General features: G+C 41.6%; 1 protein-coding gene across 1 annotated transcript in view; it reads left to right on the forward strand.

The window, feature by feature from the left end:
- rimbp2a (RIMS binding protein 2a) overlaps positions 1-19,326 on the forward strand; it is a gene marked incomplete at both ends in the record, with an annotated part of 60,336 nt that overhangs the window by 4,026 nt on the left and 36,984 nt on the right. The window contains one exon of the mRNA XM_083983442.1: positions 7,527-7,664. Coding sequence (XP_083839568.1) covers positions 7,527-7,664 — 138 coding nt within the window. The remainder of the gene's footprint in view (positions 1-7,526; positions 7,665-19,326) is intronic.

The following is a 19,326-nucleotide window of genomic DNA, read 5'->3' on the forward strand; positions in this document are numbered from 1 at the left end:
TTTGAATTTAAGATTTATGGAGGACTCTGTGCTCTTGGAAGCCTACAATGTAGCTGAATCTTTTTGAGTAGTTTTCCCTGTATCAGTGGCTCAGTCTCTGAGCCCTGCAGGTATAGTTCTTGCAAACCCATGGCTTGGTTTTGTTCTGTCATATGTGAGACCTTATTATAGTCAGGTGTGTGCCATGTACAATCAGCTGAATGTGTCACAGGTGAGCTCCAGTCTAGGTGTAGAAACCACACAAAGACGATCAAGAGAAATGGGAGACACCTGAGCGAGAGTTCAAGTCGGTCTGAATATTTCTGTGAATGTAATTCTTCTCAATTCAACATAACAAAAAGTGAATGGGTCTGAATATCCTCTGAATGCACTGTATGTACATGTTGGGTGGAGAAAAGTAAGACACAGATAGTGAGACTGGGACATTGGACCATAATCTGCCCTGTTTGGGAGATATGTTCAGATTGAAAGATGCTCATCTACGATGTAATGATTTACAGACTCACACAGCCCATCTAATGAAAGCTGTCATGCATGCTTTTCCCCCCCGCATGTGTGATGCTTATGGTCAGTTGAACAGGCTGTGCATGATGTCTGCATGAGTGAGACGGAGTGATAAAAAAAAGGGGGGGGGGGGTTAAAGCACAACAGGAGGAAGGCATGCAGGAGAAGGCGTCAACACGTTCAGGGATAGGACTGAGGGAGTGTGCGTGTGTGTGGGTGAGAACCATGAAGCCTCTGTAGCATAGTGTGTGTTTTTGCTCACACTGTTAGGGTGCTGCTACAGCTGTGTACAGAGCAGGCGGGCTAGTAAAGCTGCAGACTGGAAACGCTCATTGCGACTGCACACACAGGCACTCATACACCGGCTTATGCATGTACACACATGGACGTGTTGCCTCTGCCTTCAGTGCCAGCTTGTGATGTGACGTGATGGGATGAGAGTCATTTTGGGACAAAGGGGGTACTGCCTTTAAGGTAGGGAAGCTGTCATTTTCTGTATCAGAAAATCAGACGTTAGGATTGTTGTCCCGCACCCCTTTTTACATTGATACTGTAGGTAGTTGTTTTTTTCCGACTCCCGACACACACAAATGATACACTTGATGTTACTGCAGCTGCCATGGCTCTTAATGATATGATCATTTTTGGGAAACATATATTGCCTCCGAGGATCTGCCTTGGTGATAGTGATTTTTTTCCTCTCCCCAGTAATTAACTGACAAGATTTATAGCGGTCCGTCTGAGCCCCCCCCCCCCCCCAAATTATAGCTGTACATTCACGGGTGACTGCACCATGCAGCACTGATGTAAGTATTTCACTCACACACCAGATGGCGATATGACAATCCATTTAAATCACACCTAGTCAGAATAAGATTACCTTAGGGTTGCCTGGTAGCTTGGTTGGCTGAGCACATGCCACTTAACCACAATGCCCTTGGTTCAAATCCAGCCACCACATGCTGCTCTTCTAATCCATTCTACTGTGTACCCATAAGTCATCTGACAAAGCTGAAATGCAAGAAAAAAAAAATGCTAGAAAATGAAAACATGGTTTGAGAGCCATTGAATGAATATGCACATAACATTTGTATCATGGTGATTTAAAATTTAGTAGCTATTAATTACTACAGGAGTGGAAACGAGCCGTACACTGCATGGAATAAAGTAGTAAAAAGCCCCTATTACATAATTATATGCTGTAACATCTTAATAGCTACCCACATTATCTGCTTTGTGTAATAAACACTAACCCCAGTCCCTCATCAGCACGTCAGAAAATTCACAGAAATAAAATTGACTGTATTTTTTGTTTCCTGCTCTGGGGAAATGTATAGCCAATGTTGTTTCAGAAGGAATAAATAATTCCTGGGCTACAAACTGTGAATTTTTGATTATTGAAAATGTCTTTATACCCTCATTGTTGCTATTCTGGACACAAACTCAGCAGGTGGGAGAAGCATACTATATACCATTGAGTGGAGATTCCCCTCAAGCATTTTTCACATTTATTTGTGAGCACCAGGGGCTTGGAAGTCAGTGTCCATAAGAGGCAGATTTTAGGCTGGCAAATCAGTGTTTGAAATGTTCAGTTCTGTCTGACCTCCAGGCAAAACTTGTTTGTAGCTCAAGTAGTCCTTTTCCTGTGGCTGGACTTACTAAAGCTTGAAAGCACTATTTGAAGAAAAACAGACAGACTCTTATTTAATAAGCTCGGGGTACACAGGCAACATGACATTTTTAATAAACTGCATGGCATCACTAGATCAGAGAAACATATAAGCTATTGAAATATGTATGCAGACAAACAATTGGAGATGATTGTTTTTTGTTTGTGCATGCCTGTCCCACTGTGATGATAACAAACAGAAAGAAATGTAATATTAAACACACAAAGGAACGTTATTGATGTAATGGTAAGTCTCAAGATAGCTGCCACAGGTTTTTTCTCTCACTCATTCTTTATGATTGCTTAGTGTGTAGTTTTTCCTTAACTAATTACACTGAACAAAAATATAAACACAACACTTATGCTTTTGCTCCTGTTTTTCATGAGCTATGTACACAAAATAACTATTTCTCTCAAATATCGTTCACAAATCTGTATAAATCTGTGTTAGTGAGCACTTCTCCTTTGCCAAGATAATCCATCCACCTCACAGGTGTGGCATATCAAGATGCTGATTAGACTAGCCTCGCGTCACCAGGCTCTTCAGAGAGGAGAAGAGCCTGGTTTCTGTTTACTCCGAATTTTGTCTGCATTCTGGTTCTGGTCTTGAGAGCGGATCCGGAAATCACCAAATTCACCAAAGTAAAAGTGTTCACCAACATAAAACTTAAAAAATGTGTCCTCACTGCAGGCAGGCGGCCCCGGTTCGAATCCCGTGTCGAGCAGCCCTATCCTGTGTGTCACCCCCCCCCCCCCACCACCCTGCCTCCCATTTCCTGTCTCTCTCTCAACTCTCCTGTCCATCCCCAAAAAATATACTTTAAAAAACAAAACAACAACTTATAAAATAGACAATAACTTGCAATACAATTAAATACAATAAAAGAAAAAGGTTAACTTAATGGCTCTGGGATTTTGACTGAAAGGCCTGTCTCTCTCGCCCTGGTTCTGGTTGCTTACCAAAACAGCGAGTCAACAGCCCCAGACTATGATTAGACAGCATGATTATTGCACAGGTGTTCCTTAGGCTGGCCACAATACAAGGCCACTCTAAAATGTGCAGTCTTATCACACATCACAATGCCACAGATGTCGCAAGTTTTGAGGGAGCGTGCAATTGGCCTGCTGACTGCAGGAATGTCCATCAGAGCTGTTGCCCGTGAATTAAGCCGTCTCCAAAGGCATTTCAGAGAATTTGGCAGAATTTACATCCAACCGGCCTCACAACCGCAGACCACGTGCAACCACACCAGCACAGGAGCTCAACATCCAGCATGCTCACCTCCAAGATCATCTGAGACCAGCCACCTGGAAAGCTGCTGCAACAATCGGTTTACATAACCAAAGAATTTCTGCACAAACTGTCAGAAACCGTCTCAGGGAAACTCATCTGCATGCTTGTTGTCCTCATCGGGGTCTCGACCTGACTGCAGTTCGTCGTTGTAACCGACTTGAGTGGGAAATGCTCACATTCGATGGCGTCTGCCACTTTGGAGAGGTGTTCTCAACACTGTAATGTCACCCATTAAGCATGTTTGGGATGCTCTCGATCGGTGTATACGACAGCGTGTTCCAGTTCCTGCCAATATCCAGCAACTTTGCACAGCCATTGAAAAGGAGTGAACCAACACTTCACAGGCCACAATCAACAACCTGATCAACTCTATGCGAAGGAGACGTGTTGCACTGCGTGAGGCAAATGGTGGTCACACCAGATACTGACTGGTTTTCTGAGCCCCCGGACCGCCTAATACAGTAAAACTGCACATTTTAGAGTGGCCTTTTATTGTGGCCAGCCTAAGGTACACCTGTGGAATATTCATGCTGTCTAATCAGCATCTTGATATGCCACACCTGTGAGGTGGATGGATTATCTTGGCAAAGGAGAAGTGCTCACTAACACAGATTTAGACAGATTTTTAAACAATATTTGAGAAAAATAGTTCTTTTGTGTTCATAGAAAACGTTTTAGATCAAAAGTATTGCATTTATATTTTTGTTCAGTGTATTTCCTCTGCCCCAATGTCGCCTTACTACGCATATATTTCTGGTCATTCACAGTGGTTTATCTGGATGAGCTGTTTTCCACCGTCTTAAAGGGATAGTTCACCCAAAATTCACATACCCACCCTCATGTCGACTAAAGGCTGGGAGAAGTTTCAGAGTCCTCCGTGCCTTCTCTGAGTTACAGGGGGGCTCGGCGCAGCACTGCATGTCCATATGACGGTTGCGAACGGAGCTAACTTTTCTTTGTCCAAAAAGACACACCAAAAAAACATCCAAATACCTTCATAGTGCTCGTCTCTGTAATGTCCCTCTTGTATTGAAGCCCCAACATGAGAAATTGTTCCGAAAAAGATTTAATGTTTTAAGCTTGTTTGTAGCGGAAGCTCCCAGTGTTGCTCTGCCGGAATCTCGCGCGATTTGCAGAGCCGTGAACTGGGTGTCAATGCAAATCGAGATTTGGACGGACCAGGAAGAGCAGTGCTGGGAGCTTCTGCTACAAACAAGCTTAAAACATAAATACATTTTTTATTTATGACGCGCTTTTACAAGTGCTCAAAGACTTATTTAAATTTTTCGGAACAATTTCTCATTTTGCGGCTTCAGTACAAGAGGGACATTACAGACGAGCACTATGGAGGTATTTGAATGTTTTTTTGGTGTGCCTTTTTGGACGAAGAAAGGTGAGCTCCGTTCGCAACCGTCACATGGCAGTGCAGTGCTGCACGGAGCCCCCCTGTAACTCCGAGAAGGCACGAAGGACTCTGAAACTTCTCCCAGCCCTTAGTCGACATGAGGGTGAGTAGATAATGAGTGAAATTTGAATTTTGGGTGAACTATCCCTTTAATGGCTATGGTATTTTATCACACAATGAACATCATATTGGCAAAATCTGGATATATTGGTAACATTTGCATTATATAATACCTGGGATAGAGTATCACTGTGTTTTCTGACCCATCCACACTGAAATAAAAGGCTGGCTCTGGGAGTGGATGAAGACACTGTCCCCCTCAGGTCTTCCCTTTCTGGCTCACATTTAGCAGGACATGATGTCGGTATTTCCTGTGGCCCCAGAGTTGCACGAGTGCGTCAGACGTTACCATCTCTGACGCAGCTCCTGTCAGAGCAGCTTTGGCAGCCTCCTTCGGTACGAGGATGACTTCTCCCAAGTGGACAGCACAATTGGGCCATGTCCGACTTGGGACTGGTTGCAGTTACAGCCTCCAAATTTGTGTCATTACTCATCCTGACTAACTGATTTGGAGACCAAACTTATATTTTCTCACTAACAGATTGATTACCTGTCTTTGATTTATCTATTTCTTTTCTCAAGCACATTTAATTTTTACACCAGTGGTTTTCTTATCTAAATATCTCATAAATCAATCCTCACACGGATGTCCATATGCCCTAATATCTCATTCTAAATAGCCTAACTGAATGTGTTAGTTTGTCTGTGTTTGGAAAACCAGCAGCGCTAGTTGGCATGGCTATCCATCTGTCTGTGTTCTTGGAAAGTCCACCATATTACACTGGTGGCTCTATCTGTAGGCTTGTCTGCTTGGCAGGTCTGCTGTAATAGCAGGTGGATCTGGCTGTCTTTCTGTCTGCTTGGCAGGTCCATCATACTGGCATTGGTAGCATTGGCTGTCAGGCTAAACTGATATCTTGCCTGCAACTTTGTTTTTTTATTTGTTTTGTGGAGGATGGCAGTCTGGCTTGTAGTCAGGGGATGTGGTTGTTGTTGTTCATGTGTGAGTTCTTTTGTGGACCTGACAAGATACCAAATGTTCTGGAACCATACTAATTGATATATTAGAATAATAAAAACCGATGCTAGGACCATCTGTTGGTCTGTCAGGGTTTCCTACAAGACATCTGTAGTGTGCTCCAGGAGAACAATGAGCTGATCTTTACTTAATTTTTCCCCAAATGAGAAAAAGAAAAGAAAAAGAAAACGTAATTAAAAAACTGAGAGCAGAGATAAAGATGTGAAAGGAGAAATGTGAACAGGCTTCAGAGTAATGCAGCACACGTTTCTTTTTGTCTCGGGTCATAATGGTTTTCTTTATGGCTGTGGTAAGAGTTGAGGGGCTGGGCTGGCTAAGTGTGCTTTTTCAGGAGGCTACACCTCATTTGGGACATCAGGTTGTAGCTCTCCAAAATGTTCCCATTTCATACATTTATATTACTCACAGTGGATAGTCTAGGGTAGAGCATCATATTCATTTTTAGATTAATTTATAGGGAAGAATTCTTTCTTCTGGCGCAAAAATGAGAATAGTACGTCCTTGCATCCTTGAAGGGTGTTTAATTTCAGGATGCACACTGAGTTTCATCCACTTATCCTAAATCACTTTGCCCTTACCTCAGCCAAACAGCTGCACAATTCATCTACTATGTGAAACCCCTGTGGTAGCGTCAGTGATTGGAAATTTAGAAAAGTACAAGATTGACAGCTGAGCAGTTCTGTTCCAAAACAAGGAAAGTGTGAACTCAAAAAAGCGCCATCACATTTTACAAATTGATGTCTGGCATGTAGGAAAGTAGCTGCAGACCTCAAGAGAAGCTTCCAGCCTGCCTATGGCAGATATGCAGTGTATTTCCATGGAGGGTTCAAGCGGGTGAAAATACGATTTCAAAGCCCACTCTCCGCCATCAAGAACATTTCTAAGGAGGAAAACACTGACTGGCAAATCCCGCTGAGGCTCAAAACCTGTTGCAGTAGCAGCTTCATTTTCAGGCCTGGTAATCCTTTTCCTGTGACTGACCCTGCAGGATGGAACTAATTCCTGAGTACATAACTGTAAGCAAGATTGGCAGAAGCCTTTTTCATAACTTGTATTAATCAAGTGCTTGTTTCCTCTATATATATCATTTTTAGACTGGCTGGTTGATTGGTCTGTTAGTCAGCTGGTTGATGGATGGTCCACCACTTTGTGTCCAGACTTTGTTTCTCATGAATTGCATGAATTCGACCAGCAGGACAAAGTTATTTACAGTTTTTACAGACATTTATATTCTGAAGATGCTGTGTAATAATTTTGGTGATCCCACATTTAAGCTCATATTTAATTTACTAATTAGCAAGTGCTAAAATGTTTAACAAAGATGATGAGTGTGGTAAAATATAACACCTACTATCACCACACTGTCATTGTGAATGACAATGAATGTAAGTGAATATGTGAGCAGCATGCTGACTGTATTTAAGTAACCCCTGCCTCTTAGATTTGTTAGATTTAGAACTATGACAACTACTACTAAAGGTAGTAATATGATAATGATAAGTAATATTAGAAATTGGTTGGTAATTTTTTCCACATATTTATTTTTGTCCTCCAGTCAAGGTATGAGGTTTCATCACAGCAAGCTACAGGCCTCTCAGTCTACAACCGCTTTCGACTGCTGGAAGAGAGAAACCGAGCTCTGAAGCTTGAAGTAGCCACACTTCGCCAAGAGAAACAGCAGTACAGGAAACTGGTAAATCTCCCACTCTCTCCACTCCAGCTTTGTCTTTAGCTTTGTCTTTTTTTCTTCTTCTTTTTTTTTTCACGTATACGCACACATCATCTCTGACTGCCATTCTTCACTGTTCATACACTCATCTGAAATGACTATCTTTATGCCTTGATATATAGAATCTCAGTGAGTGCACTATAGTCCTTCTTGGAGCTTTTATTCTTCAAGGACACAGCTGCCTGTAGCGGGCTGACATCCATAACCCTATGCATACATACTCCCCCTACTTGGTCTGGTCATGCACACGTGGGCGTTTGTAATGTGCTGTTAAATAGATAAGGAGGTGTGTGTGGTTTGAAGTGTATTATGCATGGGGAGTGACTGTTTGCGGGGCCACATATATTTTTTTTGCCCTGTATGTTCATGCATGCATTTGTATATATAGCGACTTTGTCCTTTGGAGGCCTCCCCCAGGTCGTCTCGGATGGCAAGGCGTGTGAGCTGTTGTCTTGGTAACACGCCCATTTGCAGGAGTGTGGACAGACTGGCAGAGGGGAACTGACAGAGCGTAATGGCTGCTTCTGTTATAAGCCTCAATGGCTTGAAATTAGTGTCAGTAAAATAGAGGGAAACCCACATGCTACCGTCTGTATTTACAAACCTTGTATTGACAGTGTTTCTCTTCACTGTAGCTCTTAGACTAAAATAGTTTGTCACACCACTCTGTTGGGGTGTGATTGAGAGTGTTGTCGCCTTCTCGGAAGCGTTTGATACAGTTGATATTTGCAATCTCAGAGACAGAAACCGATGTGATTTGCTACACTTTCCTCCATATATGAAAACTAGATGGAGTACAAGTGAAGAATTAACTTGACTTTCTGCCATCACTCTTTCTCCCATTGAGAATAATCATCGAGTCCAAAACTCTACCATGGGTTCTCTCCTTCCACTGTATGGACAGAGTAATCCTTTCTAGGACACAGCACAGTGCTTACTGTCTCCTCGTCTTACCTTTCTGTTACTTAACTGGGATTCATGGCAGTCTGCCCAGTGGCAGACTTTGTCAATCTTCACAGCCAAAACCTTGGCATAAACAGGCAGACCCAGTGGTCTGTTACCATAACTAACCCACAGTACAGTAGATGGCTACATAAATGTGATCATGTGAGTGTGTGTGTGTCACTGAAATCACTTTTGATTTTAACACTTCGTTTAACTTGGCTAAAGGTAGAGGGCCATGGTAGTACATCCAAATAAAGCACACATTAAACTGAAGATATAAGATTAAGCAATATGCTTGTACAACACACACATACACAAAAGCTGTTAGTTATGCTTTTAATAAATGACCACTTCAAGTGTCTTTAATACCAGCTCCGTTCTATGTTATTACTGTACAATCCATCAGCTGTCACATATTAGCATCTTGAAAGTGTCAGTGTGCTATATCTCACTGAACATGATGAGAAGGAGTGCATATGTTTGGTTATACTTTATATTTATCGTACAAAACACATACTTAACTAACACACTGACTCAGTGCATGAATAATGCGGGGTGTATCATGATCCTTATAAAATCACTATGATGTGATTAGTTAACACATATTAGATGATCAACTAATGGATATTTATTCACAGCTGCTTAATAGATATCCATCCACATTTAAGTTACATTGAACAGGGGCATTACAGACCTGTGCTTCGGGAAGCAAAACTATACCCACTCTGATTCTTAAGCTTTTTTTTCATGAGTTGAATCATCATGAGTCATGCATTAATGAATCATTACTTCATATGTTTTGACTTGAGCACTATTTATGAAGTGTTAACTGTAATCTACCTGTTTCCAAATGTACCAGAATAACAGCATCTTTTAAACTGGTTTCTTGGCTGCTGCTAAGTGGCCAAAAGATCAATATTTGCACCATAACATGTCAGATGTGACAGTAGTTAGTGTTTAGCCTATAGTGTCGAGTGGCTGCTCATAAGGAAAAATATTCAGTTGTTTATTGGCAGGGAAAAAACCTGAGTGATTTTTTACATGACATTTTTAACCCCCTGTTCTGTATATTTAGGTAAGGGTGACATTTTGGGCTGCCAGCTAAATGCCTAAGATCCACCACCTCAACCTCCTGTATTTAACCCATTTTTTGAGATTACATTTCAGTGGGTGCTCTGAGCATTGTCCTCTCAGCCATTTCATTTATGACTTTGCACCTAAATGGCAAGAAACATACTGAGAAGGTGAGCTGCTTGCCTGGAAAAAATAATAATCACAGAGCGGTTGCCTGGAAACAATCTGTGATCGACAGTCAGAGAAACGTACCCTAGGTGAGGAATGACCTTCTGTGTACTGTGTAACTGCTGCTAAAAGGCCACAGCTGTCTCCCTGGACACCATCCCTATGGCAACAATTGTGTACTGCAAGCAGCTGGCCCATTCAGATGAGTCTTAATGATGATATTGGCTGTCCCAGTGCAAAGAGTAACAATGTCTAATCAATAATCACTAATAGTTGTGTTGTCTCAGCTGACCCAGTAATCTCCATTTTAACTCCCTCTAAGCAATGACGCACAGACATAGCAGGTTGATGATAGTCAGGGCTGAGTAACACAGGTCAGCTGGAGTAATAGCTACCACCACCACCAACTGGATAGGCAGACAACCCACATTGCTTAGACTCAAAAGTCTGTGTTAACAACTGATATTAGACAGGGTGTGTTTTGGCCGAGCTTTCTCTTCTTTCCTTAATTGAATTAGTCTTTCAGATAGCACAAGTTGCCTCTATATAACTACATTATCCTCTTTTCCCAGTCCATGCCCCGTCTGATTGTTACTTAAGTAAAACTGCTAAGAGCTAAAGCAAAGCATAGTAAGTTTCAGAGGAAATGGCCAGAAAAGAGGAAAACACATTTTGGTTGTTTTTTCTTGGGGCACCACTTATTGTACATAATGTGAACTAATCTATGAAATTAATGGGTGAGACCCCGAGGACTTTGTGGCTCAACAAGCATTAGTAAAAACAGCTGTGCTGATTTTCAATTGAACAATGCACATGTTTTAATTGTACCAAAGCCAGAATGAGTGAAATAAACCCAAGGCTTGTAGAAAGCTAATCTTGAGATGTGACGGCATATATTATGTTTGAAAACCATAGGGTGTCTTCAAAATAAGTTCATTTTCAACTGTAAAAATTGCTGTATTATAATTTTATTGATATTTTCTGTTGAAACCCATTAATCTGTAGATACGGTGCCCAGCTAAGACTGATATCAGATATTTAAGATGACAGTGCCAACAGTGTCGCTCGGCACTCCGGATCCGAATACTTCAGTCTATCTTATCTCACTTTGCCTAGTCATACACAACTCTAATTATAATAATGGCCATTTCTATTTTATTTCATGCTACATACTATACTATGCTATATTATGTTACGTCATTTTATGTCACGTTATGTCATGCATGGACAACACACACACACAAGTACCCACGGGATGAGTCATCTTGTTTGTTTGTCACTGTCTTGTCTTGTTATCAGCACGTAAAAAAAAAAAACAGTGCCACTGTAATTGTTAGATCACAAATAATAATTTCCCACTGAAATGTACAATCGTACCAATTTTTCCCCATAACAATATGGCCGAATTATCAGTGTACTCTTTTAGATAATAGTGCACACAGCCAGCACTGAGAACATGCTTGAGGATTATTCTGCTATAGGGGTAGTACTTTCAATCTGAATATTTTTAATATTTATTTCATATTTCTTCTTCTTTCTTTTATCTGTTACATTTCCTCTGCTTTGTCACTGCCTGCTCTTCTCACCATAAATCTCAATAGGTCTTCCCCTCCATTTACCTTCCCAGTCTTTAACAACTCCCTACACCCCACCCAACTCAGCACACACATACACTTCCTGTCCTAACCTCTTTACTGCCCACTTCCTGGCAGAAAGGTTGACTGAGGCCACTGGTCTGGCCTGTGCAGCCTCATGCCTGCAGTAATCTAAGCAGAGTAGATGTATATCAGTGAGGGCCATGCCAGCCCATAATCAAATTTCAGACATTTTCACAGAGTTCATTCCAGACACAAATTTTGAAATGAATTATGCTTTCTTCCCGGTAGCGAGAGGATCATGTTTAAACGATAACACCAGTGTCATTTAAATTTTCTGTTTGATTATTATTAACTGTCCAAACCCACAGCCGCACTTAGAGGCTGCTCCAGTCTGATCTATGCTGGTCTCTCTTACTGATCCTGAAAGGCATACTCTGTGTTTCATGCAAAGTATTTCCACTGCCACAGTAAGTCTACACTTAACCTTCAATTCTAACCAAATGGAACCACTCATTATGACCTTATTAAGTCACTTCCAGTATATACTGCGTAGTCCGAGATGTAAAGCTGTTGGGACATCTGTTCATGCTGCACTTCAATGGCAATTGCTACTATTCCACCACAATTAATAATGTACCTCTCTGTGCTGCCTCTTAGGCAACGAATGCTTTCAGTCTTTATTAAGTTGGCGCTGGCTATAGAAGAAGCAGAAAAAGCAGTGAGTAAGAGCGAAATTACTTTGATATAGATACAGAGACTGACAGTTACATATGGTGAACACTGACTTGATTTCAGAATATATGCTGACAAAAATACTAGTAATACATGGTGTGGGAGCACTGATTCATATTACCCATAACACTGGTAGGAAAAACAGATTCTGTTGCATCAGAAGGAAAATGTGCTAAAAATATTGCACTGTCAAAATGTAGGACCCTCCTGGATTAATTGAAAATCCCCTTAACCGGATTAAATCATTTTAGGGGGTATCTGTGATATACCCATACTCACACAGGCACATACACATGAAGGGACACGCATGAGCCCCCACACATAAGCTGATTTCAATATGATATAATTACTCATTGTGACAAGGCAGTGTAGGCAGTGTGATAGCAAGTGTGTTCTGTGTTGTAGTTAAAGGCTAAAAGCTGTGAAACTGTGAGGATTAGAGTTGGAAGAGACAGAAAATGGAATAATTGGTCGCATGGGGATAAAATTAGCTTCGTTTTATGCATGTAGAATTTAACGGAAAAAACGTGTTTGGAATTTGTTTTGTTCAGTTAACTTTACATGAAAACACCTCAGTAAAATCTCAGTATCTCAGTTGGTGTCAATAGGCCTATAGATGGTCAGGTTATAGCACAGACATGGTACAACCTGTAGTCTGGTCAAGTGGCTTTGAAATGTTTGTAGTGAACTGCACAATGACATAAGAAGGCTGTGGTCACTTTGGATTCATAGCAGCTACAGTAGATTTTTATTAGCCACGCTCGCAGCATGAGTCTGTGGACTACAATGTTGAACAGTTGGTCACCCGCCACTCTGGCCCAGACTGAAATCTTGAGTGATCAAACTGATCCTTTGACCCTTCCTCTAGCACCACCATGAGGTAAAACTTTCTTCATCTGAGTGAAATTGCTCTCAACAGATGCATTAGATAAAAATTAGTTTAGCTGACATGCGAAACTGATGGTGAATTTGGTACATATACCATATCTGCTAATCACCTTGTCATTGTGACTTGTTGAGAACTCACACTTAATGTCTTAAAATGTCTGAAGAAACATCCCTTTCTCCCACATTGATCTGAATGTTGAGCATGTTCCAAACAAAAATACTGGTAAATGAATCATGCTGGCTTCACCCTGAGTGTAATTTTAAGGCCCAAGCAAAAATAAAAACTGCAGTAGAGATTCTGACGGTTCCTAAATAACTAAATCAGCAGACAAGAGCTCAGTCTATCACCCTTAGTTCTGTGCTGAAATCCCCTTGCTTACAGAACAATGTGGAGAAAATATTCATTTAGATTCAGCCACGAGATATATGAAAATATCTTAATTTGTGTCACCTCTGGAGACTTAGAGTTATACAATAGAATGAAAAGGATATTTACACATCTGATTTTATATTGCAAGAATGACATTGCCAAAAAGTGCCAACATTAATACACTTAATTTACATGTCACTCCCTTGTTGTTCACCAACTAACTAACTACACATCCTCAAATACATTAGATTGGGTAAGCAAACAGCGTTATACTCCAACTGTGTCACTAAAAACACCAAACAAACGACCCTTCTTGCAATAACCTGATGCTGGGCCTTTTCAGTGATTAAGACAAAACTTAACAGATAAACCTGCATCCTATTTTTCATTTTTTTTTCATTATTCATACCAGCAGCATCATTATCCAATGTATGTATGTTGGCCAGAAAGCAAAAGTGGCATAAATCAAAACCCTGGTCAATTAGTGTCACAGCTTAACACATGAATTGCAGAGCAAAGGAAGGAGTCTGTGACAGCAGCCAGCGTCATGCAGGCTGCTGTCATTTCACTCAATTTGGCAGACAGGCACAAAGGTCCAGACTGTGGATGTACAGGGCAGCCTTCCAACAAACCATCCTTATTTGTACCCCAGACTCCAAGATGTCTGTTCCCTATTGGCAGTGATACCTTTTTCGCATAACAGTAGCTCACTGTTGTAGCTGATGGTTGTAACAGTGGAGCTGGCTGATTAATTCAACAGAGTGGATTTCCGCAGCTCGCTGCACACGCGTACAGCGCAAAAGAGAAAGGGGGAAATTGAGCAGAGGAAGAGAGAGCGCGTTAGAGAAAAGGAGAAAATGATGGAGGAAGGGTGTTAAGGAGGAGGGTCTTCGGGGGTGGGGAGAGAGTGAGAGGAATGGGAGAGTAGGGAAGAGAGTGTGTGTGTGGAGAGAAGGGGCGGAGGAAAGGAGAGAGAGAGAGTGAGAGAGAGAGAGAGAGGGAGAGAGAGACACGCAGGCCCTGGAGCTGCTACTGATGCTGCTGCTGCTGCTGCAGCCGTTTGACAATTCCCCACCCAGAGAGAGCAGGGAAGAAGGGAGGAGATCAGAGCAAGGAGGAAGAAGGAGTAAGCGACACCTCAGTCAAGATGCTCCTGTGCTAACCAGCACACACGGTAAATTTGAATCCTTTATCACCACTCTGTCTGTGCTGCTGCGGTTTATCTCTGTCTCTGCATCAGTGGCTTGAGTATGTTGGTGTTTGATTTAGCTCTGTTGAGTCCTATATATAGTGCACCGGGCTAGCATAGCCAAGCAGCTGGGGAGAACCTGTCTGTGCAGCTGCTGCAGGAAGAGACAAACGTCCACAGAGAGGTGGAGAGGAGAGGAGGATTTGTACATTTTGTCTCTTCTGGGACTTGACAAGGAAAAAGCAGCATCCAGCTTCTGTGTTCCTTGACTGAAGCAGAGCCACCTGTTTGGAGATGAGTGGGTGTGTGTGTGGTTTGTGGTATGTATGTGTGTTAAGGGGTGGGGTTACGGTGAAGGGGTTTAATGATGTGTTTGTGGCTGGAAAAGGTTAGTATGTCCATATGAAAATGTGTTTTGGGTTTTTTCAGAGTGTGTACAATGGTGGTGTCTTTTGAGTGCTGTCAAATTCTGCTCACTATTTCCATGGTATGTATGAGCATTAACTGTAAAATAACATGCAGACACATGTTCACATGATCATTTAGAGACTCGGGGAGAGAGACAAACGTGTGGTGCTTTGTCAAACAAATTGATTTTGTGTGTGTGTGTTTGTGTGTATATGTGTGTGTGTGTGTGTGTGTGCTTTGACGTTATCGGCTCCGGTAACCTGAGCTTTTCCTGGTTCCTGCCCACTGAGGGGTTGCCAGGTGTTGGTGATGAATATTAACCCATTCATGGCTGACTGACACTTGCTTTCCACCATTCATTTATGCCCACGAGGCAACAACTCATTGTTTAATTGTGTGGTGTTAAAATGTGTGATGTATGGCAAGATGGCACGCTGTGTATTCTTAGTTGATAGGTAATTAGCTACACCTATGTTAGCTAAACAAATGCAGTCAAATTCAACAAATGCTACCTTTCAATAAAAAAAAAAGTTCAGTTGAATTTATTTTAGAAAATTGTTGTTTCACCTTTATGGTGCATTTAAAGGCTGTAGTTTATGGCTCTGCTAAATTGCATGATGTTAGTACTAAACACACAACTTGTCTTATAGCTTCTGCAAATGTAACACATTTTGCTTCCTGTGTGTAAGAGGATGTTTTATAGGAGCATGTGTGTATGCCAGGTGTTTTATGGCTTTGAGTGCATGTGTAATTTATACACAGAGTTTGAATGATTTGGAAAGGATAGGGTAAAACTTCTGCCTGATTTTACACAACTAAAATAATTTGGAAATAGCTTGCTGAAGGTTTTATGGTCATGTCTCATCGTAATAAGAAAATGCTATCGCATTGTGCACATGTCTGACATTTTCAGAGACCGATCTTTGTAATGAGTTGAATGTAAACATCAAGTTAGTCACTGAAACAAGAGCCAAATCAGAGTTCTTGCACTACTGCCAATCACTTAGTAATTGCTTTAATTTCCAGTGAGTTATAGCACATGCTTAAAACAAGTGTTTGTGTAGGTTTAGAATATACAGGGTTCATGTAACGCCATTGTGCTTATGTTTGAATATATGGCTGTGTGGGAGGATGAGCGACCAATGGAGGAAAATGGCAGAGGAGAGAGGAAGAATCGGTGCACAGTCGGTTCTGCTTAAGTCTCATTTTGCAGCATTTTGCTTTGTATGACTGGCATCACTTTCTCTCTCTGTCTAAAATATTTAGTCCTTTCCTTTCTCTGTGCCCCGTGAAGGCAACACCAGGTTGTAGAAATGATGGGGAAAATCTCACACCCCCAGTCTCGCTCCCCCTGCACCATTCTTCCTCTGATTCTTCTTCTTCAACTTCTTCATCTCGGCAGCAGGCTGGTTGGCCGTGTCAGCTGATGTTCAGTTTGGTGCCAGAGGGCAAGAAGGAGTGAGACGCAGAGGGGAAATGAAACTTGTGTTTTAGGTCTCATGGCTGATTTCCTTGCACCTCTCCTGAGATTATTAGCGAGTCTGGCAGCTAAAATCCAGCCTCCTTGACTAATCAAAATGTTCCTCAGGATATACAGGCACTGCAATAATCCCAATAGTGATAGCCTTGCAGGGGTGTGGCGACACATCAATAAACACATAGATACACACACAGACCTGAGTTCTACATCAGAAGATCTGTGTACTTTACATCCACACTGACACACATTTCCACATTTACTCCAGTGTTATGCCTTCATACACACACCCCCACATTTCCACTGTCTTATTAACAGTGTGTCCATGCGTGTTTACTCTCCCTCCACTCCTGTCCACATTAAATATAGTCTATTTTTTTGCATTGTATGTGTGGATACACTGTATAGTATTTCATTTCTGAGTGAGTATGTGTGTGTGTGTATACACTTACTGCTTTTCTTTGGTGTGCTAACTCATCCTTGAGGTTTGAATGGGAAATAAATTAGACAGCTTTGGTTTGCAAGTCTTGTATGTAGGTTTACATTTAGACAGTTCAATGGGCATCAGATATGTTGAATGCAATAGTTCATTGCTACTTTTTTTTTTTTTTTATCATCCTGACACTCCATACCTGAAAGAGAACAGTTTCTATAGCAACCCTATCATCCCCTCCCCTCACCCCTTCCCCTGTTGTGTGTGCATATGTGTGTGTGTGTGTGTGTGTGTGTGTGTGTGTGTGTGTGTGTGTGTGTGTGTGAATGCAACATGTGTAGCTCCCAACGCGAACACATGCCTGAATACGAGTGAGTGCTGTATTGATCGCTAGCATACACGCCATAAGTGTTGATGTCATTTAGCCGACGGGATAGCAGAGAGGGAAACAATAAAGGAACGTTTCCTCCTCACATTTCCTGGCAGCTTCTCAAGATACACAGAAGTTCTACTAAAGGAAAGACACAGAGCACTGCAGAGGGAAAGAGCAAAGGGAGGAGGGTGGGGCACAGAGGGAAAGTGAGAGGAGTCAGTGGTAAATGGATGTCTGATTAAAGTCTGAATGCAAATACAGTTTAGTAAAGAATATTATGAGCAGCACCTAATTCATCTTGTCAGGAAAGTGCTGTGCTATTCAAATTCTGAAATAAACGGTTGCAGAGAGGTATTTGAGATCTGATTCACTTCAGCTGCTTTGTAATTGATTCACTCAGTATCAGTGTTTGATCCTGCTGATTGATCACATGATGATCCTTCATGTGTATAGCACAAATGTATTTTTAGGACGTTTTCCAGGCTGCCAGGTTTTAAGACGTAGATGTCTTATTCATCTAGCATCGACATAAACATACTATCAATAAGGGACAAATGTAGAGAGCCCTGAAGCCTGAAAGCCTCGTCAACGTTGTTGTTTAAAGTTTTGGCAAACAGGCAGGAAAGTACAGCAGACCAGAATGCCCTTTCAAAAACTTCATTTTGTGGCCTATTTGGTTTTGTATCGCTACACAATCTCACCATGACACTGCCAGACAAGGTGAGCCCTTTAGCAAGGGAACATGCTGATAAAAGCCTGTTAATTCCACATCACTAATTATCTCCAACTGGCCCTGGTAATTTTTCTCCCTCTCTTTCCTCGTTTTCTCCTCCTCCGTAAGCTTCTTTCTCTCTGTTACTCATCCACTTCTTGATTACCCTGTCTTACTTCTCTTACTTAAATTGTACCTGTCTTCTGTCTTTGTTGTTTTCCTTCACTCAGCTCTTGTATTCTCTTCTCTTTTCTCTCCATCAGTCCCCAGTGTTTTGTGTCTGGAAGGGCTTGAATGATTAAACATAGGACAAAAGTCTTCGGTGGACTGAACACCAAGGGCAACCAGATGAAGGGGGGAGCGAGGGAGGAGGGAGAGGGTGGTACACAATGTCAGACAGGCCAGCCTGTTCGGATACAGATGACATGACAGCACCTGTGCTCCTGTAACTGTCACCTATTGCTCTGTGCCATTGAGTCCGGCTCACCGGAGACCTGGAACTCGGTCATATGCATCTGCTGTGCACTATTACAGAAGCCATTATGGAATTCTCCTTAATTGTATCACTGAAAAAAGAAATCCAAGCACAAACAGCAGATACAGCTTGACAGGACACAATCCAGACATCTGTGAGATTGATGAGAGACAAGTCTATGAGAGATTAAAGTGATGCTTTGCATGCTTTGTTCACATGACAGGGATGTAGTCATGGTAGCAGCAGCCCTAACTCTTTTGTCCATGTTGCGCTGCTGTTGCTTTGCTTACAAAAGGAGCCATTTGGTAATTTTGTGCTAATTCAGAGCAAATATTAAGTACATGAGATACACACAACTTTATTTATATAGCTTCTTACGTTTTTGAAAGGTATTTAGCACACAGTATCAAACAGAATAGCTAGAAGGATGGTTTCAATAACAAGATCAACAGAAAAGAAATAAGATTAACAAGAAACCAGTGAAGTACATCTCTTTTTTTTATAGGATGTGGATGATCTGATAGTGAGATGTAAACTGCCACTTTAAAGACATGTAGTTGAGTCTGGCTAGGCAACTTGAACAATTATAACTGTGGGCACAACAGATAAGCACATGGTGTCGTCCATGATTGGTAAAAAATTAAAAACCAAAACTATGATGAATTCTCAACTCTGCTGGTATTTGCAGCCAATGGGAAGAGAACAGCATGTTCTCCTTGGGCTTTATAGTTAGAAGACAGTCTGTAGGATTTTGAAGCATCTGCTGCTGCAGAGGATAAAATTC

The sequence above is a fragment of the Trachurus trachurus genome (assembly GCF_905171665.1).
Source record: "Trachurus trachurus genome assembly, chromosome: 12".
NCBI classification, from domain to species: Eukaryota; Metazoa; Chordata; class Actinopteri; order Carangiformes; family Carangidae; genus Trachurus; species Trachurus trachurus.